The sequence below is a fragment of the Triturus cristatus genome, chromosome 8, assembly GCF_964204655.1.
Source record: "Triturus cristatus chromosome 8, aTriCri1.1, whole genome shotgun sequence".
In the NCBI taxonomy this organism is placed as follows: domain Eukaryota; kingdom Metazoa; phylum Chordata; class Amphibia; order Caudata; family Salamandridae; genus Triturus; species Triturus cristatus.
In genome coordinates, this window is record NC_140591.1 from 1,137,791,550 (window position 1) to 1,137,818,441 (window position 26,892).

The 26,892-nt window shown below is 41.9% G+C and overlaps 1 protein-coding gene and 1 long non-coding RNA gene across 7 annotated transcripts in view; one reads left to right on the forward strand and one right to left on the reverse strand.

Moving 5' to 3' along the window:
- The window catches only part of LOC146805511 (uncharacterized), a 457,188-nt gene that overhangs the window by 359,502 nt on the left and 70,794 nt on the right, over positions 1-26,892 (reverse strand). The gene's annotated exons all lie outside the window — the stretch shown is intronic.
- The window catches only part of LOC146805512 (interleukin-1 receptor type 1-like), a 237,300-nt gene that overhangs the window by 78,189 nt on the left and 132,219 nt on the right, over positions 1-26,892 (forward strand). For all 6 annotated transcript variants that reach the window (XM_085622782.1, XM_085622783.1, XM_085622781.1 and 3 more), the window contains 2 exons: positions 15,760-16,015; positions 26,172-26,355. In XM_085622782.1, coding sequence (XP_085478908.1) covers positions 15,760-16,015; positions 26,172-26,355 — 440 coding nt within the window. The remainder of the gene's footprint in view (positions 1-15,759; positions 16,016-26,171; positions 26,356-26,892) is intronic.

Below are 26,892 nucleotides of genomic sequence, written 5' to 3' on the forward strand. Positions count from 1 at the left end.
ACCAGGAAGCGGCGGCCGCCATTTTCTCTGTCGCACTCTGAGTGAGGCAGCAAAAACAAAGGCAAAAAACATCTAAAGGGGCAATGTATTCAGTTCCTAACCACCTAGCATCGATGATGGTGTCCCCAAAGAACCCCCAAGGCCAAAAATTCAATTTTAATTTTTTTCAAAAAATCGCCGATTACGCTTACAGTACGCGTACGGTAAAAATTAATTTAAAAAAACAAACTATCCACACTATCCCCACCCCGTGTGCAAAAGGTGCCCGGAGGGCACCGTTTGTGCATGACATATTTTTAAAAAATGAAAATATAAATGATTACCTTTCACAACGAAGCGCATAATATGTCCTCCATGTGCGCACGGTGCGCGAAGCGCATCGTGCGTACTTGGCCCATCCCGCGTAACGTGGGCACGCGGTGCGCGCAGCGCACCGCGTGACCACCGTGCGTGCACAGCACTAACTGCGTAAAATGGGCGCGCGGTGCACAAAGCGCACCGCGCGCACGGAACGAACTGCGTTAACTGGGCGCGCACGCCACGAATGGCGTAAAGTAACTTAGCATTTAAAAAACTGTACAAATTCACTGAAAAAACCATAGGTTTCACACACGTTATAGTTAGGAATTAGCATTTAAAAAACCTTGCAAATTCACTGAAAAAACCATAGGTTTCACACATGTTATAGTTAGAGGAAATTTTAATCATAAAAAACCATTGAAATTCCCCCGTTATAGTTAGTGCAGGCAACTATAACTCACGCAACCGCAATCCTCTGCTGATGCTAATACTGTATTTAGACACTTATTTGCCCATGTCTTCTTCCATTAAATTTTAGCTATACATATATTGCAAATATTTTTTTTTCATAAAGACACATATGTCATCAGCAGAGGATTGCGGTTGCGTGAGTTATAGTTGCCTGCACTAACTATAACGGGGGAATTTCAATGGTTTTTTATGATTAAAATTTCCTCTAACTATAACATGTGTGAAACCTATGGTTTTTTCAGTGAATATATATATATATATATATATATATATATATATATATATATGTAACATGAGGTCTCTAACTGATAGCTCTTGATGTGTGCAAGCTAGACCTAAAAACAGTCCCTATCAGCCCTTTATTTCTGTCCTTTGATCAGTATTGAAAAAAAAGTATGATAAGGGCTTCTTTTGTCGCAGAGAAATTGTCAGCTTACAAATGGCGTATGCCGTGTTATACATTAAATCAGTAGTCTTATTCCTGCAGAGTGAGGGCAATAATAACCACAGTTTGAAATATTTTTGAATGCGTGATAATCCGTGTACTTAACAGCCATTGCCCATCATTTCATTCTGGCATACTAGAGTGATGTTTTTTGTGGCATTGCCCATGAGCCAGCATTTTCTGGACCCTCAGTTTTAAAACCTACACTTAATATTGGTCCTCCGATGAATCTAACTTGTGTGCACTGTGGGGAAAGGGAGTTAGCAGTGTACCTACTCATTAACAGTGCAACCCATTTGACTACACAATGAGACCAGCAATCAGTATCCAAGTTCAAGGGTGTTTATTACAAATTAGTACTCAAATTTAAATAGATCACTCCTATGACCATGCTATAGAAATACAAAATTGCAACAGGGAGACCAAGTCTCCAAAAGAAATTTAGACGAATCAATATAAAGCAGACAATCAGTTTGTCAGTACGATACAAGCTAACACCACTAATATCTGATGCTCTGAAAACAATCTTAAGTTATCTCGTCTATACATTAGTAATCTAATTGTCCCAAGCCCTATCCAAAGGGGTGGAATGGATCAGTTATTTAAAGATTTTCAGAAATCAAAGCTTTCCATTGGGGAAACCAGTGCAAATATGGAGTAACAAGCATTTGCATCTCGGAAGCTCGGTGAAGAGTCTTCAGGTGGTTGAAAATAAGTGTCACTCTAAGCCACACTTAAGGTATAGTCCAAAGGAGTCATTGATGTCTAAACCTCTCAAAGTCCATTCAAGGTTTGGTGGGAAATCATGGGAGGGGTCTGCAAAGGGTTTAAAGGGAATGCTGCATGAAGCTGTAGAAGTGTCTCAGTAAGGAAGTTCACAAGATTCCAGGCAAAAGAGTTCTGCTGTGAACCATGGCAAAAAAAGTTCTTCTCCATTTCTCAGCAAATGGTAGAGTATAAGCCATAAAATCCATAGGCACCACCCCTTTAGTTGTAACATCCCAAAAAATGTCCATTGTCCAGCCGTTTCACATGGTGCAGACTGGAACAATTCCGAAATGTTCCACACTAGACATGGGAACAACAGTTGTACCGGCTGGCGGAGGGGCGTGTTAGGTGCAAAGGCCCAGGCATTTTTTGACAACGCCCAGCAAGGTGCGGGCGTCTCACGCTCTCAGCCATTGGAGCAACTCTCAGTTAGTCGGGAGGTTTTGAACAGGAGCAGCACATTGGCCCGCCCTGACATGCATCATGGGTATTAATTACTTTTTAACTACAATCACGTGCCCTTCACAATAATTCCATAATCCTGGTCCTGAAGAAGTGCCGACGACTTTTAGCGGCAACAGAGGCGCGAAACATGTTGACCGTTTTGTGACAACAAGGCACAATATGCCCTTTTGGGATTGTACTCCATTTCAGAGTCTTTTACTCTGTCATAGGGGGCAACTACCCACTTTTACCTTTTCTAAGGCCACCCCTTGTCAGTTTTAAATCACTATGAACGCACATTTTGTGTTACCCTCATATAGGACCCACACCCTCATGCACCATCCTCAAAAGATCTCCGATAAAGCGACCCTTCGGGGGAATCGTTGGGTATTGCAGCGCCGGTCCCAACGAGGAGCAATTGCCCTATGATGAAGCATGACACCTCTAGGGGGGTGTGAGGGCAACAAGAGGCAAGATATGTTCTTTCCCTTAATGGATGAGACCACGCCGCCTAGAACCTCTGTCCCCTTTCTCTTCTATTTCTTAAGGCATATGGATGACTATATGGATCCAGCCCTTGGAACAGTGTCCTCTATTTGTTATGATGTGATTCTGGGGAGCATGGACACTGGACCATTAATGGCTCCCATGTCCCTCTTCTCTTTTTGATAGAACAACAGTTCTTTCACACACCCAAGTTTGGGGGTCAATGGTCCATTCATTGACATTACAGTTCTCGCGTGCTCTCCGTCAAGGTCCGATTCTCAGGCGATGTATCGATTTCTAATACAAAAGTATCTAGTCTAAACTAGCAATGCATGAGAAAGCCTGCAAGAAACGTCAAGTAAGCATAATAAAGTACAGTGTTTCATGATTGCTGCATGGTAAAATACAGCATTAAGAGTAAATGGCAAGTTAATATTAAACCAAAAATGTATATTTAATGTACGTGTGCACAACTTAAACATAAATGAGTATCATTTCTTCAGTACGTTTAGTTCATATTACATTAGCACACACGTATTCAAGTTTCTCAATGTAAGTATGACTGAGAGCTACTTTGAAAGTACCTACATGTAACATTAATGCATTTAGTTTCTGTTGCATTCATATTCTACTCATGTGAGGATGGTTAAAAGGGAACAACTTTGTTTCTAAAGGTTACATAGACAATATAGCACACATTTAGAAATCATAGGCCATGTGTCAGTAATAAAGCACATTAATGTGAAGGAAATTATGCTTTCCATTACATCAAATGAGTATCTCTAATTCGTCTATGTCAAAAGCATTTCTGTGGAATAGAGGATGGTTTTTAAATTGAGCATTGGTAAGGTTTCTTTGGTAAGAGCATTTATTTTGTAATTGTGTTTACAGCATAACCTTTTCTTAGCGTAAATCATTATGTCATATAAGAGTTGTGCGCAAGGTGCATGTTCATTTCGTGTGTCTGGTGTCATTCTCATTATGATTATAGTGTCTCGTAAAGAGTGGGCAGTTTTGTGCTGCACCACACAATGCTAAAAGTGGTTAGAGCATCACAGATGGTGATGATTCCCAACGTCCTGGAAGCCATGCAATGGCACTCGTCCATCCAAAATAAAGAACCAGCATTGGCAAAACCAATAGATTGCGCCTACACGAGGTATTGGCTTGCCAATGGTTTAGCCATATTGTACACAGTGTGGCTGTTGTACAAGATGACTGAAATCTAAAAGTAAAAATTTTAAAAATACAACGCTCTAATGTGGTCAGTGCTGGCCACATGATAGCGCTTTTTCTTTTTTTAATTGCTGGAGGGAGGGTGGGGTGGGAGGCAACATGGAAGGAGTAGGGAGGCGACACAAAGTGCAGATCAAGGGTAGAAATACTATGGCTTGGTTGTTGCAAAAACAACAATTGATGGACAGAATGCAGAACAATGTCATACATTCACCCCAGTACAGAGATCTGGGCCTAAATCCATCGTTTTTTTGCTCACCATGCCATTCCAGTTTGTACCCAGCCATATGCAAATCAGTCTTGACCCTGTTCCTCATGGGAACAGTCCAGCCCGAACTGCCAAGCCAGGTCCTCCCTGGACTGGAAACAAGCATCCTAGGACCGGTTTCGGGGTTTCACCCCTCTTCAGCCAGGATAGCTTGATTCCAGTGGCATGGAGAGCACGGGACTCACGTCTGAGCATACCCGTCCCACTCGGGGTGACAAATGCAAAAACAATTGATGGACAGAATGCAGAACAATGTCATACATTCACCCCAGTACAGAGATCTGGGCCTAAATCCATCGTTTTTTTGCTCACCATGCCATTCCAGTTTGAACCCAGCCATATGCAAATCAGTCTTGACCCTGTGCCTCATGGGAACAGTCCAGCCCGAACTGCCAAGCCAGGTCCTCCCTGGACTGGAAACAAGCATCCTAGGACCGGTTTCGGGGTTTCACCACTCTTCAGCCAGGATAGCTTGATTCCAGTGGCATGGAGAGCACGGGACTCACGTCTGAGCATACCCGTCCCACTCGGGGTGACAAATGCAAAAACAACAATTGATGGACAGAATGCAGAACAATGTCATACTTTCACCCCAGTCCAGAGATCTGGGCCTAAATCCATCGTTTTGAACGGTGATGGATCAAACCCAGATCTGTTGACTGGGTGTGAGTGTTTGATTGGTTCTGATGCTCCGTCCATCACCACCCCCTTTTGTACCGCTTTGTTCGCCATAAGTTGGCAGGGTATGCTCAGACGTGAGTCCCTTGCTCACTTTGCCACTGGATTCAAGCAAGCCTGGCTGAAGACGGCTGAAATGCCAGAAACCGGTCCTAGGAAGCTTGTTTCCGGTCCAGGGAAGGCATGGCTTGGCAGTTCGGGCTGGACTGTTCCCATGAGGCACAGGGTCAGACTGATTTGCATATGGCCATGTCTGAACTGGGGTGGCAGAGTGGGCTAAAGAACGGTGATGGATCAAACCCAGATCTGTTGACTGTTTTTTTCTCTGTGTTCCGGCTGGAACACCCTTTCATCGTCGAGCCGGTTCGTATCCATCCCAGACTCGGTCCAATAAAATAGATATTAAAAGAAATAGAAGCAAAAGCAGCGACTGGACTGCAAACTATAATCATCCGTAGTTGTGCAACAACCAGAAGGCCTTTCACAGACCAATCCAACATCACCCAGAAGGAATAACCCAAAAGGAGTGAAAACACTTTTCGAAAAAAATCTTTACCAGCAATAGGACAAAGAAGCGAACAAAGGAACCTAACTTCGGTGGAGCGGGAGACCTCGGCCAAGACTGGAAACGAGTGGCAGCTTTCCATTTGGACTCTGTTGAGGAGCGCGAGGGGGCAGACGCTCTCTTCCGTGTGTTGGGGCGGGTGCTGGTCACTTACCTCGCCGCTGCTGCTGTCGACTTGCCGCCATACGTTGGGAGCACAGGACTACGGCTCCCAGGAACCCCAGTGACTCCGCCCCCACCCGGCAGCACTTCCGCGCCCGGAGGCGCTAAAACCAAACGGCTCCCTCCGCGTCGCGGGACGTGCGCGGGCTAAGGCCGGGCTAAGGCCGGGCTAAGGCCGGGCAAAGGGCGGGCCGTCTGTGGCCGTCCGGGGCAGGAGGAGGCAGGGCAGGGCCATGGACTTTCGTTGTGGTCAATTGATGTAGAGAAACCTGGACCGGGACTCTGGGCTGTTAGCAAGGTACACAGCTAATACCTGTCTTTTACTCTGTATACTATACCTGTAGGCTGAGTATTATTGTGGGGGCTTCCTGCCTATTTGGTAACCGGCTAACTTATTGAGGTATTATTGTTTTTGCTCCTTCCACCATGTCCAAACCAAGGGCCGCCAAAACGGTCACAAATAATGACTCCAGGACTCTGGATAACTATCTTGTTAAAGTAGTTAGTAAAATTAACAAAGATAGGAGATTATCATTAACTAGGGCTAGCCCAGAAACATCTCCCTTAGGGCAGTGCTTATCTCCTTCACCAACGCCTTATAGTGCCCCGACCATTTCTAATAATGAGAATGATCTAAATACTGATGGATCTGTGGTTGAGCAGGATTATTGTTCCGATCATATCCTAGTACAGGATCGGACAACACCACTAAGGTCTCCTATAATTCAATCTCCCACTATGAGAGCGGTGCGTGCTTGCAGGAAGGGGCCTGTTAAGAAAGTAGGGGGTCGGAAGCCTAGAAAAACTGGCCCAATTACTACTAATAGGGGAAATATTCCTGAGTCCACTAATAGCATAGAGGGGACTAAGCTGCTCCCAAGTCAAATTGATCTCTTGGTCACAATCCTTGAGTCTAAATTTGAAGCATTGATTAGTCCCTTAGTGGCTAAGGTAGAATCTGTGCTTCTTAGGGTTACTAGAATGGAAGGCCTTGTAGAATCTTGTCTGACTCGGTCTAATGTTTTATCGGGTGCCCAATCAGACTCATCAGGCTCCATGGATAATCACCTAGTGGGCTCAGCTACACACTCTATAACCGGTAATAGGGGGGAGGTCTTGGGGGCTATTGTTCAGGCTCCACTAACTGTATTTGTGCCAAATGCCCCATCCTCGTCCTTATTGTCAGTAGGTTCTGCCAGTGCTCACAATATATCTAGCCAACCACAAACACTACAAAGGAGCACTCAGGACACTATAAGAGGGGCAGCCACTGCTGGAAGAAGTAAATCTAGAAGCGACGATTTTATTAACCTCCCGCCAGAGTGTGTACCATATACTGTGGTTCTAACAAATGTCCCAGAGGTTGACTCCCGTTTGAAAGGTCCTGGGTTAGAAACGTATCTTGCTCTCAAAAACAAGACGCTTGCTTGGTTGAATAAGAATTGTGGATTTCCATGTGCCCTTGCTAATGACATTTTATTTACCCGTAGAGTTAATTGGATTGGCAATGGCCCTAAGAATACAGGAGGAGACTGTATTATTATAAATTTTAAATACCCGCAACATGTGGCAACAGTTCTCCTCAGAGCGGCCAACTTACCAGCCCTAGAAAATGCGGTCTGTGTTAGACCTCTTGGTTATTTTTATAATCACGTGGTAAATACTCAATGTCGCCCGTTACATGTGCAAGGGCTCTCTCTAAATGAGAATGGTAGAGGGATGGTTGCTCGTGCTCCGAATGTTTTTGAGTATATGTCCCGGTCACAAATCAGTGGGGAGTCAAATCGCGCTGACTTGATTAACAGGCAGACCATTAATGCCCTACCTCTTCACAATCTGTATGCTGCTTTATCCTCCTTGGAGGAAAATGATTGACTGCCAAATGCCGTGGGGTGTTCTTCTCAGTCTCCAGCATCGTCTCTTAAGATTGCCACATGGAACATCGCTGGCTTAAAGAACAAGACCGGGCTAGCCGAATGGGAGAGGACTTTAAAATCTTTTGATGTCATTGCTTTACTAGAGACTTGGGACCAATCGAACAGCTTTGCCCTGGATGGCTATTGCCATTTTTGTATTCCAGCCACAAATAGCGTGGCAGGAAGATCTAAGGGGGGACTATTAAGTCTCTTTAAATTGGACATTAAAGGAACCTTAACTCAGTGCCATTCGGGTTCAGTAAACTGTCTAATTGTTGAGCTTTCTACTCAGAATAAGGCCAAGATCCTTTTTATAAATTTTTATAATTCGCATGCTAAGGAATGCACAAGTCAAAACTTGGATGACTTGGATAAATTTCTGTCAGTCTATAGTATAAATGTAAATATTTTTGAGTTAATGTTATTAGGGGACTTTAATATACATCCATGTACCTTACCATGTATTAGGAGTGATGAGGAAGGCCCTCCCTTTTCCTCAACTGCTCACCCAGAACATACTAGGCAGGGTGACTATCTTGAGCTTTTTCTTGCTAAATGGAATTTATATGAGTCTGGATGTGGAGATGGAAACATTAGGTACCCTACGTTCAAGGGCAAAGAAAAGGGTACTATTATAGATTATATTTTTTTGTCTTCTTTTTTGTTAAATAGTGTGTTAAATTATTGTACTGAGGTGTCAGCTTCTAGTGATCATAATCCTGTCGTACTTGTTTTTAAGAATTCTGAGTTAATTTCTCTCAAATCAGTAAAAGTGAGTGGGGGCCTGAATCTTAAAGCCAAAGACCAGAATCGTAGGCTGAAGTGGACAAAGATAGTCCCTGAAACTTTCCACAAAGAGGTCTTACTTAAAGTGGAAGCTGAAGTCTCTACATGTTTAGCGGAAAACCCAGATCCCAAGGAGGTTATATTAGCATTTGATCAGATTTGTACTGAAATTAATCGCAGCCTCCAGGTTAAATCTAGCCAAAAGGCGTTAGATGGAAATAGATGGTTTGACAAGAATTGCTCTAAAGCACATGGTGTATTACTAAAGGCATTAAAAACTATCCCTAAAGACAGAGCAGTTATAGCAAATGCCAGGAAAGTGTCCAAAAAAACCATTCTAGAAAGGAAAAGGAATCTGAAAGATGATGCCTTGGCTCAACTTGTAGATCCAGAAACCCTAAAAAATAGTGGTTTATTCTGGAAAATAATAAATCAGCCCCTTTTTCCTGATGAAACTAATACTCCTCTAAAGGCAATCATGCCAGATGAGGACTGGATTAAACATTTTATTCAGATATATTCTAACATTGGCCCTCCTGTTGGATCCGTAGAAGATGAAGGCGGGGAAACCTGCTCTGACAAGGATGTAGTTATTTTTGCAGTTGCAGATGTAGAAAGGGCTATAGATCTAACCGCAAAAAACAAAGCCCCGGGCCCAGATGGGGTACCTGGGGACGTTTTTAAAAGCTTTCCAAAATTCTGGTCCAAGGTACTATGCAAGGTTTTTAATACTCTTACATACGATAAAATCCCGCCTTCCTGGAAGAAATCTATAATTATTCCAGTGTTTAAAAAGGGTAATAGGCAAGACCCATCCTGTTATAGGCCGATCTCCTTGATTGATTCATCAGTGAAAATTTTGGGCCGAGTCATTTTATCTAAACTGAACGATTGGCTAACAGAGAAAGGGGTCTTAGCAGATGTGCAGTATGGTTTTAGACCGAAAAGGAGTACCATAGATCAAGGCTTGAATTTGTATTTATTAATAGAGAAATACACGAAGGCGAAGGAGGGGTCCATGTATCTGGGGTTCATGGACCTCTCGTCAGCCTTTGACCTTGTAAATAGATCCAAACTATGGAAAATCCTACTTGACCTGGGACTGGATAAGGCTCTTGTTAACCTCTTAGCAGATCTACATACTGACCTAATAGCCTCAGTTAGAGTTACTACTGCGGGGCGATGCACTAGCCATTTTAACTCAGAAAGGGGAGTTAGGCAGGGGTGCATTTTGGCTCCCCTCCTTTTTACTATTTATATAAATGCTTTGGAGGCCACACTAAAAGATGCCACCCAGGACATCCCACGCATAGGAGAACTCGGTATTCTGGTTCTCCTGTACGCGGATGATGCTGTCCTGCTTTCTCGTACTGGTGTTGGCCTCCAACGACTATTGGATGCCTTTGAGGTATTTATGACTTCCCTGGATTTAAGGATTAATGCTAAAAAGTCCCAGATTATGATCATGGGTAAGGGTAACAAAAACAAACTCTCTAAAACTTTTACCTGTGGGAAGCAAGAATTGTGTAAAGTAGCAACATTCCCATACCTAGGGATTACTTTTGATGAGAAAGGCTCCTGGGGCCCCCAGATAAAAAATAGAAACGTTGCCCTTGTAAAGTCATCTTCTGCACTTCGGGGTTTTATGATTAAACTTGGCGCAAGGCCAATTGTTACCCTGCTAAAAATTTATGAAGCAAAATGCCTTGCAGTTGCAACATATGGAATTGCCATTTGGGGTCATTGCTCTATGGAAAGTATACAGATCACGGAAAATAAATTCCTAAGATCGGTTCTTTCTCTCCCCCAGTCTACCCCCACACATATTGTTCATACTGAACTCGGTGTGGGTTACATCTCAGATCTGATTAAACTGGCCCCCGTTTTAGCCTGGCTAAAGACTTGGTTGAATCAAGAAATTCCGCTCAACCATATCATTCTAAAAGACTGTCTGCAGCTGGATAAATTAAATAAAATAACGTGGTTAGTCTATATCAAAAACTGTTTTGATAGATTAGGGAGACCGGATCTTTTTTATTCCCCGGATCTAATAACTGTTAAAGATATTGGATTGATCAAACGTATGATGAAAGATCTGTTATGTTTAGAAAGAGAACAAGTAGAATATGAGAAGCCTTCGGTACGGGCCAGTATCATTTTGAGTACTCATGTGGGCCCTGAATTATACCTGTCTATTGTTAATCAACCGTTCCACCGGTTTCTACTTACACGCTTTCGGCTGAACCTGATTCATTTTACTCTTGGTCACTTTCAAACTTGGTGTCCTCCTGAAAAAGGAACGCCGTGTAATTGTGATGATTTCTCGATCCAGAACACAATGCATTTCTTGATGTTCTGTGACCATTACACGGCTTTAAGAAAGAAATATTTGTTCCCAATTCTAAAGGAGGCGGGGTTTATACAGGTCAAACCTGCCCTCCTGTATCTACAGTTATTGCAGACCCCCAGGATCATGTTCCATGTTGCAAGTTTTTTAGTGGGTGCTGTTAGGGCCAAGAAAAGGAAGCCTGCTATCAATCCGATTAATTTTTAATGTAATGAATTGGCTGATTATTTAACTTTTATATGAATTATAACGTCTGTGAATTTGGGAGAATATTAATGTTTTATGTTAAATGATGTTTTTATGATGTTTTATTTTACTGACACCCCTTCTTAAACATTTTAGATAATATGAATTGTTGATTTTTTGTAATATTGTAATATTGATTGTACTGTTTCTATGCCTTTTTATGATATTTATTTATCGAAATAAAGTACTTTGACTGACTGACTGTTGACTGGGTGTGAGTGTTTGATTGGTTCTGATGCTCCGTCCATCACCACCCCCTTTTGTACCGTCATGGCTTGGTTGTTGGCGTCCACGTCATTGCGCTTTTTTATGGAGGGTGTGGAGCAACATGGACAACATCGGGAGGGTGCATTTGTGAGAGGAGCAATCAACGCAGACAACAACCGAAGGGGGACAGTTTGAGGCAAGCAACTCCAACAGTAACACTGGCGGGAGGAAGGGTGGTGTAGGAGGCAACACAGAGGGAGGATGGAGGTAACATTAAGGGTGAGGGGGAAGTGCTATTATACCACCAGCACTGACTGAGTCAATGTTTTGTTTGCTATGGCGAGTGGTGGGGCAGCACGGACAAAAGAGGGAGGGTGGACAGGTGGGAGGGGAAAGCAACACAGGATGCAACAGAAGGAGGGAGAACAGTTGGGGTCAAGCAACATGTGCAACAAAAAAAGGGGTGGCAGGTGGAGGCAAATGACACCAGCAGCAACAGAAGGAGGGGGTATGTCGTGGCAAGCAACTCTGGCAACAATGAAAGGAGGGGGCAGGTGGGTCAAGCAAGATGGTCAACAACAGACAAATGGGGTAGGCAACATGGGCAGGAGTGGAAAGAGGGAGTCCAGATGTAGCAAGCAACATAGGCAATGGGAGAGGACTGTTGGGGGGGCTAGCAACACTGACCACAATGGCGGGAGGGTGCGTGGGGCAACCAACTCAGACAACAATGGAGGGACGGAGGGAGGGCAGGTGATGACTAGAAGATGGACAGCAGAGGAAGGTGAAATACAGAAGGAAGCCAGCTGAAGATGATTAGAAAAGTGCTTAAAAAAAAGAAACAGTAGTACCTACATAGATCAGTGGAATAGCATAAATAATGTGGCTGTATTCCATGGTAGGGACAGACAGACGAAGAGAAATGAGAAGACTATGGCTGCTTACAAATTTGAAGCAAGCCAATGAGTGTGACAATGAAGCCAACCAATGGTGACGATGGGCAGGCTCTGAGTCCACTAATGAAAAACAAAAGGTCTTGATGAGTCGGGACACATGATGTCTAGGTGAGACTTAAAAATGCTTTGTACTTCTAAATGTTTGTTTCCCTGGGCAATCAACAATGCGTGCCTTTTAATCTTAGCCCATTTCTGTACATAAAGCAATTTTACTCACGCCATCCTGCTTGTTTCTCTTTGGGGTCCCCAAAGTTGATGCAGAGGCAGTGTCACAAGTGTGCATGCAACCCTTTCTATGTATTTTGGTACGGACAGATGTTTGACACATTAAGTTAAAAACCAGCATTTGCAATGAAATAGGTCTCACATTTACGAGAGTTTGAGCTATTGGCATTGTAAATGACAATGCCATTTATTTATGTGTTGTTTTCAAAACAGATAAAAGGCATAGTCATTTACAATGCCAATAGCTGACCTATTGCATTAGATAAAGATAAGATAATCTTATCTTATTTTTATCTATTGCATTGCAAATGTGTTCGGCGTCCATGCTATAACAAATGTTAAAACGCTTTTACAGAGAGCATGTCCTGCAACAGCAGGCAGGACAAAGCAATGTGAGAAAATAGTGCTCATAGGCTGTAATTAAAATCTAGCAACACGCGTAACGGGGGTGTCGCCTTGGTAGGTTACAAAATGAGACATGGCAGTACTAAGGAGGGACTACTAAGCCGATTGACCAATGAACAACCACAATCGACAGTGGACAATGGCACAAGCCAATGAAAAATATGGGTGGAGAGTGTGTGGAGCTTCAAGTCCCTACCTGAATACAGCATGCCTCGCAGAGCAGGGCATATGCTGGCCAGGCTCCACCTAAAAATGCCATACTCCTCTAGAAACCGTAAATGTCTCTCTTCTCTGGTCTCCGGTGGTATTTGCCAAACGTTAGTCATTTTTACTTGTGCTTTTTGCATATATATTTTTATCTTTACTGGCCAGAAGTGTATTAATATGTTTAAAATCCCGAGCATGTACATAAAAAAATCTGAAAGGACCAGAAAAACGTGAGCAGTAGCCATTTTAAGCCCTAATTTTCTTATTGCCCAGTATACAGGTGCTTTTAAAATTGTTAATTAGATATTTTGTTTCATGCCCATATCAGTTTTTTGTTGGGGAAGACTTCATTTAAGAATTACAAGCCACACTTACTCACGACAAGAATGTCATACCTCTTGTTTTAGGGCTTAGTTACTTTTGTAAAGACCCGCCCCATTTAGCTGGCCCGACTGGCCTTGTTGGGCACTAAGCATTTCCCTGTGAGGCTGGAAGGGTGGGGTCTTGTTTTTGTGTGCTTGGGGCTGGTTTTAGTGCTAGTGGCCATGGAGACGCCTGGCTGTTGTAATCCATTTCAAACAAACTGCCAAAACCAAGGCTCCCAAAAAATCCACTTGTCCACTGGCATTGTCCAGCAAGATTTATTCAGGGCGAGCTATTTTTAGGGACCACTTGCTCTTTCTGGGGAGCTAAAAAAATCCCCTAACTTCAGTGACAGACCAAAAGGAAAATGTAGGAAGATAAACTGACTTTTGACCTCTGCCTCTGAAAGCAGGGCAAATGTGGCAAGATAACAAAATTGAAAGGCATCTTAATTGTCCACAAAGTGAAAGAGCAATAAAAATGCCTTCAAATTTCGTTATCTTGTCACATTTGCTGGCTTTCAGAGACAGATCAATAGTCCGTTTGTCTTCCTACATTTATTTCTCTCTCTGACTCAAGTTAGAGGATTTTGTAAAATGAACTGTGTGACAATTGAACTGTGCAAAGCATGTTAAATGAAAGACTGTAAGATTTCAGACTTTTTTTCTAACACACCACTGAAATAGCTAAGTGAACTGTTCAAACATTTCAAACATATTTCAATACTTATGAAGACCCATTTTTGTAATTATGTAGTGAAAAAAATATTTTTAGAGCATCAAAACAAATTAGAACACTAATTGGTCATGTGCAAATTTTAAATATTTTTGCTGAAACACAATTTCTTAACATTGTTTATGTGCAATTATCAGTAAAACTACATGTTAGCGGGAAAGTTTTGTGGCCATTTCAATGAAAAGTATGCTATCTGTAAATGACACTACCATTTCAGGCTTTGGTAATGTATTTATGAAAAGTACGTTTTTAAACATGAACTGGGAGTTATTACTGCTCCTGCCCAGATGACAATGCTATTAGTGAATGAAGAGGCAAGCCAGGGATCATGTGTACGCTATATATGGGCTCAATTCTTGTAATACATGGAGCAAACATTTAATCTAGTAAATAGTTTTTTTTGTACAGCAGAAATAGTAAACTTGCATATTTGAAGGTGCTCTCTTATGTGATAATAAAGAAAAAGGCGACTCCATAAGACAAAATATCTGCCTAGGATCACACAGTTGGAGACCAGTTCATGGGTCAAGTACATTACAGAGTAGATTATTAAAATTACTAGACCTGCAGGTCTAGTGACATTTTAATGATTTTTCGAGCCCTGGAAGCACAGGGCTTTAAAGCCTGGATGCCAATCCGTGGTCAGTATCTGTCAGCACGAACTTTAAATAAACATTTGTTTTTGCTATTGTTTTTATAATCCGTAATTCTGACATAAAGAACGATAATTGTAGCCACACGAGGAGCAATTACATGTAGTTTGTTTTACAGAATTTTAAATGAAGTGCTTTCAGTTACTGACATAGGAGAGTGGGGGTTTCTATGATAGTACACTCCTCTTTGGCTCCCCTTGCCCTTAGTCAAATGGGAAGCTATCAATAGTGAAGCAGGTGCAATGGCACCAGGGCACGTAGGGCTGAAGGGGCCCACTGAATCTGGATTATTGCTGTACTTTATTAACCTGGGCCAGGGCCCTATGCTCTTTACTCGCACTAGGGCCTCTCTCGCCATTGCCACGCCACTGCCCCTAGTGTGTGCCTAGGGCTGGAGGTAACATAAGGGTGATGGAAAGTTCTCACACTAATCCTTCCATCCATACTTATTCTTGTTTAGTCACCTCTAAAAATATCACTCATTCATCCATCTCTTAGCACTTCTACTTAGTCATGAATCCTCAACTATCCATCCTTTCTCAATTCTCTACACGCACACATACATACACACGTTAATAAATGTTTTTTCACACCTAAAAGCAGACCACTTGCCTTTGTTAATGATTACTTAGTATTTTTACTTCTGTTTAATAGTGTACCCTTATGAAGAATTATGACATTTTTGTGGTTACCATCAAGCACACAGAATGTTACATTAAAAAAAATAACATTGTACAACCTCTCACTACTAAAGGCTCTGACAATTCAGGAATGTTTATTGCTGTTGTGAAAGTGATACATGTGAGAGCTTGCTGGTGTGCTGACTTCACTTTTACCTTTCTACATCTGTGTGATACTTTTTATAACACTTGTTTCTCTTTTATGTGTAGAGCAATGTGAAGACTGTGGTATTGAGTTTGATCGAACGTTCGTGTTGGAAGGCGAGCCAGTTTTTATGGACTGCCCTCAATGTAGCTTGCTGAATTCTGAGGATACTGATGTGGCCTACAACTTTACCTGGTTCAAGAAAGATAAAAATATAGCTATAACTACAGACAGTCTTTCTAGGATTTATGTGGTGGAGAAGACAGTTGCATTTTTCCCTGCAAAGTCAGAGGATGCTGGATATTATGCATGTGTGAAAAGGTAAGTGTGGGTGATTATTGATGTGTTGGCTAAATCATTATTGCATCAATGTAAGAACCTCACTAGTGCTACCTCCACCTCTGTAGTGCTAAGCATGTGACATCACCAGTAGCTTCCCTAACAGTCTCCCCATGCGTGTAGCAGAAGTGCTCCTAATAGCTCCCTGTGTGATCACGCATCATATTCATGACCAATCTGGGTAATACAGTTGCTGGATGCAAAAATATGTTCAGTCAGTGGCTGCTCTGGGTACTATAACGTTGCTCCATTGACTTTCAAATCCATTTCTGCTCTGGAATTATGGCAGACTGCAACCCCCATCAGGAATCCAAATACTTTGACCACCAGGGAAGTAAAATGGCAGGAGTGTACTTAGGAAAGAGCTGTGACTCCCCAACTACAAACATCTTTCCTCAGTGGTTCTGCTCCTGGAGAGGCATTTAGGAAGTAGACCTTCGAGTAGACCCCATCCCATTTTGGAAGTCCCACTAGAGCCAAAGATTTCAAAATGTATAGCCCACACCACAGAGCCAAGCTTCTTACCCTAACCCTAATTGTCACCTTCACCTGGTGGGTAGATTTGTGGGGATGACGGTATCTGCAGGCTTTCGGGAAGGGGAAAGATTACTAGAAACTAGGAATAGTGCATGAGAGAACAGCCTTGCCTATCCCCAGGAGAGAACAGATTGATGGGAAAGGAAAAGCCTCCTTGACAACAGGAAACTGTAGTCAGGCCTCCTTGGCATAGGGTCTGACTCCTCCCAACTCCCTAGGGTTGACTAGCCTTTGCTTTCACTAAGAGGAAGCATGCAAGTAGGATTTAACCCTGACCCATCTCTTGTGAGGGGACTCCAACTGAGAACCAGGGTATTTGTGACAGTGGTTTTCATAACTGGCCAAATTCCTGGGGGACCTTGAGAGCAAAGTGCTATTCCTTCTACCCCACAGTCTTTAATCACCTTTCATCCTGTAGTGGCTGATTGAGATTGAGTAACATCTGCAAAGCTACCATCTGGTCAACTCCCCACACCTTTACCAAGCTGTACTGTTTGGAAATTCTAGCCCACCAGCAGGTTCTTGTTGGCCAAAGAGTAATGTTCCAGACATCTGCATCATCAATGCACTAGCCATCACTTGGGGAAGGGTACTGCTTTTGAATCTATGTAGAGAATGTGTATCTAAAACTACATATGCTCCAGACAGAATGTGTTGCGCTGTAAGCATCTGTTTGTAGCGTGTAGTGCAATAGATTCACATAAGCTCACCCTCAACACCAGAAGCTTGTGTGGATGGCCGATCTCTTCTTTTATTACCTAGTTTACACTGCACAGTATGTATAATGCACCATAATACTCTTACTTGACACGTCATACACGTTCTCACCCCCTGTGTGAAAAACAATCTAAGAAAAGTAGTGTCTATGCTCATTGTCTACTAAGGGAGTAATCACATCCCATATTGTGACTTGAAAGACTTCTTCAATGAAAACAACTTGCAGACACCCAACACTAGATTGCAGTAATATGCAGAGCATGCGAAGCTACAGCACTATATGCTATGCACATATGATTACATGGTAAGTAATATTTTTGTTGTGCCTCAAGTCAGTGGTAATGATTATCACTGTGGGTTTGCTTCCACTTCTCTGTTTTATTTTGTCTGTACCACTTGTCTATAAATGTTAGATCCTCTTTTCTATCTCCCTCCAGTGCTTACATGATTTTATGTAATTCATGCCAATTTGGCCATTAATATGGGATTTATCCAATTTTTCTTTTGGTCCTCTTATCCGCCTTAGATGTACAGTCTTGGCAAACCTGCACACTTTGCCGGCTGTTGTAATTGCATTTATATAGCGCTTACTACCCTTGACTAGTGGGAAGACATAACATCTGAAACCCAATTTGCTTTTTTTCCAGGGAGTGCATCGCAACATATTCACAAGACATTTGTGTGGATATAATGCTTGAATGGTTACTTAAGTTTCTATACGCAACCAGTGTTTGAGAAGAGCTCACAATTTCGCTCCTTTCTACCAGACTCTTAGGTTCCATCCAATTAACGTATATCACTGATCTAACTATTCTCATATTTGAGAAGCACTGGAGACAGTCCACTTTTCATAAAACATCTTGTCTTAAGAGGATTAAGTAGATCATTAAAAAAAATACAATAGCTTCACCTACATTCCTTTCTTGGTATATGATACTAGACACAATTGTTGTTCTGCTACACCAAAAGGGGTCCAAAACTGGACATATTACAAACATATGACCATTGTTTTTTTCTGGGACATCACAGTTCTGGCATTTACTTGTAGTTGTACATTGAAGTTTAGAAAGAGTCTAGGACACCCTGAATAACCCATTAAGCGTGAAAAAAAGATTGTTATTCCTCAGTGTAACTGGCTGAACAAATTTAAAAATCATATTCATCAATTCTTACCATTTGTTGTGTGCATCCAGCATTGATCCACGTTTCTTTCAAAGGTATCAATCATTGTTTCTTACGAACAAAAATATACATGCCATCTGGGTACTTCCTTTTGGATGAGAACAGAAGACTTGACATTGTCTTGAAATTAGTTTTAGTTTGACATTTAATTTTAAATTATTTAGAAATGTTCAGCTCTGGTGGGGTTTCCCAGAGATAGCTTTATGCAAGAGCTCCAAGACCTTAGTTGATCATTTCCCTTTAAATTGCTCAAAAAATCATATACAGGTATGCACCCCATTAGAGATCAATTGTCCTTTAATCTGTCAGACATGTCTGGAGAATCCCAACTTTGTTGCCATTTTCCATAATACATAATCCACAATCCTTTTTAAAACCACTTTTTGGAAGTTTCTTCAAAATGTTTTACCAATCGTTTTCACAATACTTGGGGCACAGATTGTATGGAGAAAACCTTCCTTGAATATATAATCCCATCATAAATTTTAAGTACTGAACCCATTTGACGATCTTGCAATCTTTGCCCAGCCTTCCTTAATTACCTTCTGAGTTTCTTCCAACACAGCCTAGCTCTATTTGATACCCCTTCAAAATTACCGGATATCCTTTCTATCTTAGTTGATTTCTGCCAACTTCAAAAGAGATGCTTCCTACGGAACAGTTCTCCAGTTAATGGATGTTTTACTAGTTTGATAATTCTTAAGGATTTATCTACCTTGGATTTTCAGGCTAACTGAACACTCCTTACTATACTGTATTGAAAATGCTGCATTTTACTGATTGCCCATCTTCAATGGCAGATCATGCAAACTAATTCTATATCCTGACTCTTTCTGCTTGAGTTTTCCCAAAACTTTTTGTTTATGTGGGGTGGTTAGCATTACATTTATAATAATTCTTTCCCGTTTGTTAAATCTAGCTCCAGCTAGATTTCTTCATCTTTTCTTTTACATAGCTCACAAGTCTAAAAACCATCACTCTAGAGACATTGGACCATATCATAAATGGAAAACGTAACCCCTGTGCTCTTTTTGAATTAAGGACTGCTGCTAAGATCTGTTTTTTCACAGTGTAAGATACGTAGTTTACCAGTATCTTCCGTAGCTCCTTTCGTTTTGTGTACCATTGAAAAGGATCTCTGTGTATGCTCTGTAGCTTACGTGCTTATTTATCCACTCCATTGTTGCATAGTAAGCCGAGCAGACCCTTTAATATTGAAGATGTCTCTAAGAATTCAGTACTATCTGCTGAATAGACTGTACAAGATTCTTCAATATTTTAGTTCTTGGAGTAATGTTGTCAATTTTCTTCTCTACATTATCATAAGATTCATGAAACTCTTCCCGATTTCACTCTGAGACTCCGGGTCTACACATCATGTTGTTACACAGCTTTCATCATTTCCCAAATGGGGCTTTTAGATTCTTTTGGTGGCTCACTGCTATTTTGCAGAATACCATCAATATTTGGAGTGGATACAACAGTCATTGAAGTTCTTACATGTCCATAAGTGGCCATTTCTCTTCGATGTTTGCTGGGGTATTAAAGCTATTCCCTACCAGAATTGTGGACACCAAACTGGTAACTATCTTCTATGGGTAACTTGGAACTTTTGACCTTGCACCCAACAGCATTGAGTCTAGGGAATGGATCTCTCCAAAGCTACAGTTTCTTTTCAGGTACCCAGAGCCAAAATTTGAAGGAGCAGTGGTTGACTGTTGTGGAGAAGATCCATCTTTATGAGCAGATTAAGCTGCTGATTCATTGCAAAGTCTGCTGAACAATTAGGAGGAGAGTGGGGCAGGAAACTCAAACTGCAGGACATTACAGAAAAGATATTGCTGTTGGCGTGGTCTTGTGTGGAATTTTGCCTCACCCTTTTTGCATTCTTGAATCTTCACTTATACTATCAATCAAAATTCTTTATTTGGCAAAAAGCCATGAAAGACACTTATACTAATATTTTTCATGCACAACCTTGGGAAATTGACTAATTCCTCTAGTACGACGTGTGCCTACCTTTCTAGCTGGACCCGAAGGAGCACTGTACCCTGACCCTCTTTGTACCACAGTAGCCAGTAATTTAAAATTAACACCTTGTTAAACCCTCCGGATTTGTGTTCCATTCCCTTCTCTTCACTAAGCTATATGTTTTGGTAGTTTCTTTTTATCTTGTACAGGCCCCTCCCCTTACAAAATATTTTTTAATGGGGCAAGGCTGCTGCTCTCCCCTTCTGCTTCCTTGGGATTTTAATGAGATTTGGCCCTTGGAAACTCGGACCACAAGTACCCGTAATCACACCCTATAAGGCCAAGAGGACCAGGGGCTGTAGAAGATTTGGCTGTGGAGTCCTCAGAATGTTTATGTAGAGTGTTTGGAACCCACTCTCTCACCTTCAGCTGCTCGTGCTACGGACAAGAGCCGGCAGGTTCAATCAGCTTCTTCTCCAGGGCTCCCTGATTAAACATTGAAATCTGCAGACTAATGTGTCTGCACCACTTGGCGCAACTCCTTTGTTGCCTCAGCTTGACATTAGCCGGTTTCGCCTGTCTTGCCTATACGGCCTATGTGTGAGTATGTCCTTTTAAAGATCTTACTACATTGGCACCAACTGTCCATACAACATTGTATGTGTATGCAGAACTATACCGTGTCCGCCCTTGCTCATTATTAGATGGCTTTTTTATCAACCTCATTTCCCTTTTAATTATGATTGGGTTTCTTATTTATTCTGTTTTATTCCCTCCCCTGAAATATAGTTTATTTTTGCTTGGCTCGGTGTATGTTTCAACTGCTGACATCATTGAACTTCTTTTTTCTTTTCATTAAATGTTTAGCTCTCCATGGGACTCTATATCTTGCTCTTCAAAGCTCACTCGCGTTCTTTCCACTGCTCCTTCTGAAGCACCGTGTCTCTAACCTTCCACCCTCTCTAATAATGGTCCTCAGCAGAGCAGCAAGTGCTGAATGCTGCTATGGTGATTCCCTAGATGTTGCCCTTTTCCTCTATCCTTTGTCGCTTTTTTGCATGGTGGTAGCCGCTATGGCTTTGCCAATGCAAGAGGCTTTTAAATTCACTGTCATTGGTAGTGCCAATATCAGTAACTGGCCATCTTAAAAGTATGAAAAATCTTTGTATTTTGTTCTTGAAAATGGGTGCCTTCTTGTGTGACACAAAGTGAATTACATCATGTACATTGCCGTGACGATATACATCATGTTGCATCTTGCAACATGTTGGCCATCTTGAAAGTATGAAAAACAAGACTTTCTACTCTTAAGGTGGCCGGTCAGGTATTTGCAAAGCAGATCATGTCATTTGCTTAACTTTGGCAAAACAAGACCAATTGGCTTTCCCAGTACTTGTGCTGCTTTTCAAACATCGAAGGCTATGGCAGTGGCAGCCTGAGACTTCTGAAAGTGGTGGGGCTATAAGTGATTTGTAACTTCCACCTAGACAGCAAAGCGAGTGACACCAACTGACCCAATAGGGTGTCTTGTTTCTCGCTGAATGACATTGCCGCCACATTCACCAGGCAGGCAAATTAATGCTCATTTGGTCTACAATAGCAAAAACACAACAGCATAACTCAAAAGTGGTGGAGGCAGGGTCTGCCAAATGAAATGGCTATGTACACAACTATGAAGCAATCGTGTCAAACGTTGTGGGAAATTGTTAGCCCATGCTGTAAAACGGGAAAATCAGCCACTATAATTACGAAAAGAAACAGTGCATGTCAAACCATAAATACATAATTGGAAGCTCGAAGTAAAAACAAATCAGCACGATTTTTTTTAAGATGCACACAACTCTTTATTAAGATCTAAAGGAGCTGTCCTTGCTTCTTAACAGAGCGCGATGTGCACCCCTGACTCGCTAGTCTTTCTCACTCATTTTCTCCTCTCACCTGAACCTCCGATATTGAGCTGCTCTTCTCCCAAAGCTTTGGCTAAAATTCAAATGCGTTTAATATTTTCTGCTTGTGTGTCATATTATTAATAGGCCTCCCTTGCGCTCTCTGGATTTCAAACCTTTTGGCGTATTTACATGGCAGGTGCCGCTGGGTTAGAACTGTTGGAGCTTTTATTTAGAACAGTGCATGCACCTCTCCTGGCTTCCATGGTCTGTAAGCACATATCTCTTGCTTTGCCCATGACTTGGATATTAGGATCAACTTCACAAGGGAACAAGAACCCTGGCCTGCTTGTTTTTTGCATCCAATTAATGAGGGAACAAATGCTGCAGCTCCACTTCTGATGGGGCCATCATCATGCAGTCAGGTCCTCGGGTGTCACATATGTGGAGGTTAGGGTGGGGAGGGGTCTTAGAACAATATACATAACCAAAGATTAGCACTAGAACACTTACCATTACAGAGGACAAGGCATCAACAAGCATTTGCAATGCAATAGGTCTCGCATTTATACGAGTTTGAGCTATTGGCATTGTAAATGACAATGCCTTTTATTTAAGTTTTGTTTTTTAAAACATAAATAAAAGGCACTGTCATTTACAATGCTAATAGCTCAAACTCTCGCAAATGCGAGACCTATTGCATTGCAAATGCTGGTTTAATATGTAAAGTGCAAACATCATAAAATGCAATACAGGCTTTGTAAAATCTGGTATACAAAGGCAACGCACGCTAACGTCAGATGTGAAAGCCAAGTTCTATAGTATAAGATGCAATGCTAATATGGATGAAAGGAAGTGTTAATTAGTTCAGTTATATTGGTTTTGGATCAAACTGTTGTTGGAAAGCAATATGTTGTGACACATCAGTATTGAAATGTCACACAATCACAAGGATAATAAGAAAATATCACAGATAAGTCAAATGAAACTTAGCAGTTATCTTTTGCTCGCGAGAAAGTGTCACTCAGGGTCATTGAAATGTCACTCATAATTACACTGAAATTATCAACATGTTACACAGCAATCTGGACCTTGGCAGCTATGCGATGGCTCTCCAGCAGTAACCAGTAAGGCCGACGAGCCAGCCAGATTGGGGAGAACGTGAAAGAAGCGTCTACACTATCCTCGTCCGACCGGGGACACCATCACTAAGGTCCAACCTCCCTTTCAAGTATCGTTGATGTGAACAGCAAGACATGCTCGGCCAATATCGCCCCATTGTTAAAGATAACTGCCCCCTCTGCCAATTGACACGGCCCGACGAAAGCCAATCACCAAACTGCGTGTCAAGTAGCGAAGACAATTTTCACATTGTATAATCTATCGCAGAGGCACGTGAGAATTCCGCTGCCAATGAGCGCTTTGGAACTGTGTGCAGGGCAGTGTGATTTGCTGAGTTACCGACACTTCTCCAATCATAGATCTCGTTATACATCACGCGTGTAGCCAACTCGTGGACGAATTCCAGATTATGATCTGCCTGGGGATTGAGTGTTTTGCGACCCGGAAGTACTGAAACTACAGCCAGATAGTAAGTATTCTTTGAAAGATTTAACATCGGACGACGGGCATTAGCAGAGTTACGGACGATTCATGTAAGTGTCTGGCAGGTAGGCACGTCTGAATGATTTGATTGGGATTTCCACTATAGGGATTGGATAATTTCATAATTCTATCTGTGATGATGTTGATTTGGGTGTCTCTTGTTACATTGGTTGTGTAACATTGGTTATGCAAGAATTTGATTATCTTTTTCTGGGCTAGTTTTTCAGTTTTTTTGTTGCGGTAAATTAGGTCATTTTAGCTTTACGTTAGTGTATTGTGATATCCGTGTGCAGTGTGCTTGTTGCAGTAATTTGTAGTACTTGTCGATTTTGTCTCTGTGTCAGTATATCATGCCTGCCCCTGGCTATGGGACGGTGTGGCAAGGCTTAATGTATTGTAACATTTATATGGCGCTTACTACCCGTTATTGGGGCGCAGAACCGCTTGCCTACATGGGTGGCACGCCATGGTGTGTGTTAGGAAATGTATGTTTATGTTAATCCTATTTGGTTAATGTTTACATGTCCACCAAGATGCGGTTAATGTGTTTTGGAGTGTTGTACTTAGCAGTAGCTGGGTGAAGAAGTGTGCGATAAAGGTGTGCAGTTTAGTTTTTGGCAAGCTGGTATCGTTGCTCAGCTATGCATTCCCCTTTTTGATATTTTTTTGTGATCGTATTCCACTAAGTTGTTTACTGCAGAGGGTTGTCTATTATGATATTTTTACGTTTATGGTCCTGAGCAGGTATAAGAGGGAGAGATAGTCAGTAAATCTGGGATGCACTTAGTTGCAATCATACCATATGTGAATGGCATTATGAAATGTCAATAAGTGGTCTTCGTATGTTGGTAGCTGAAACCAACAGTGCTGGACTAAATTGCAGCCCACCCGAGACCGGAAGTATGTAGCAAATCTCTTCACTTATAATTTGATGAGTGGTTTGTTGTGTACCTGTACAGTACTGGACGACAGACATGACCTGTAGAGTTTCTGTCTTCACAGTGGAGGCTAGTGACTTTTAAAAAGTGGTGGGGTGTAAATGTAGTTTGCGACTTGGACACAGCGAGTGAGCCCAAGTGACCCAAAAAGGTTTAGTTGGAGAGTTCCTTTTGTTCCCCATGAATATTTTCAGATATACAGTTTTTACAATGCTGTATAAAAAAGTAGTGAACCGATTTGTTCTCGCCGCGCGCGAGCGGCTGCAGATGCAATATGTGGTGGGGGAGGGGGAGAAGCGGGAGTTGTGTGTGCGCGTGCGTCATCGCGATCGCTCTGAAAGCGAAAGTGATCGCGATCGCGATGACGCACGAGTTTTCAAAGTGTTGCTGGTGGGCGGCTGTGCGCGTGCACGATCGCGTGAACGCAAGCGTTAGGCCAGCCAGCACCACTTTGAAATTCCCACATACAAAATGTCTCTTCGAGCCAGCGCATGCGCTGGGCTCAGCGAGACCTAAAAAACACCTGCATGCATCCACTCTGTGTGACGAATGGGAAAGTGTGGGATCTATGCCTGTGAATGACAGATGGCTGCCCTTATGCAGGGAGGGAGACTCCATAGCTCCAAAACCAGGACTCTGACAGAGTCACTGGCCTATAGAGAATGATTCTTTATGAAGGGCTTTAGAACAGTAAGCCTCGAGTCATGCGTCTCAGTTCAGAAAGTTGATATATTGCCTGTCTTCCGTCTCCTGCTTCAGAGCAAGGCGGGGCAGGCAGCCTGGAACACACAGCCCAGACTAAAATACATTGATTTGTTTAGCGATACATTTGTAAGTGTAAATAAATCGATCTATTTAATATTTGTACAGGGATGTGAAGGAATATCAGGGGGGTGCAGCCCCAGCGGCCTAATGGAGAATCCACCCCTGGGCAAGGTACTAAGTGACTCGTGTCAAGGAAATTAGTTGTAATATTGGGTGTCCACCATGTTTTTTATGTCACGATGTGCTATTTTTTCCAGTCATTGCTGTACTTGGAATAAAATACCCTTAAAATATAATATAGATTTGAAGTTGTCAGGGTTCGCAAATCGTGAATACGTTTACATTGCTAATCGGATTTCAGAGAGCATTTTTGTGACACTTGTGAATGTTGTCCTCTGGACAAATTCACAGCCCGCAATTTCTTTTCTACACAGTTTAATTATATGCAGAAGCTCAGCCATAAAAGACTTGAGTAAACTCTTTAAGTTACGTGAATCTTTTAGTGACCTTGATTTCTGTTCTTTTATTTTATTACAGGATTTCAACACATTGCTGGACAAAGCAGGTTGAACTCATTGTCTACAAGAACTTGGAAGGCTTATGTTATAATCCTGGTGCCATGTTCAGGCAACAACTGTTTGCACAGGGCAACGATAGGATAATTTGTCCAGGCCTTGAACATTTTATAACCCCAGAGCAGGCCCATGTTGTATGGTTAAAGGTAAATGTTAAGATTTTGCATCCGGATCCATGAATGCCCATTTTGAAAGAAAAGACAGACGCTGCACAATCATTGCATTGTTGGTATTCCTACTTTTAATTTGCAAACCTACCATATGTGGAATTTGTATTCTGTGGACTTTGTTAACAGTTTTCTGACACCCTGTTTGAATATTTACTTGGTAAAAGCGATCCGTTGTATTTTAATTTGTCAACTGTAAATTGCTTAATTCTGGTTTATAGGCTCGATACTTTTTAAGACCCATATTTACATTCCTACCTGCCATTGTCCTAAACAGAATAATAAACATAATCTTTAATCTTCCAATATGTGGTATTTTATGGATAACTATATGTTTACAGATATAGATGGAGAATGAAGGATCTTGTTTGAAGAACTGGGTAGTACATGTACTACCCTAGTCTTATATTTGCTCAAAATTGTATTCTCCAGAAGCCCTCCAAAGGCTATGCTTTCACATAGTCACAATGATTGAGAGACATTGATATTTAATGGGGAATGGTAAATACGAACAAC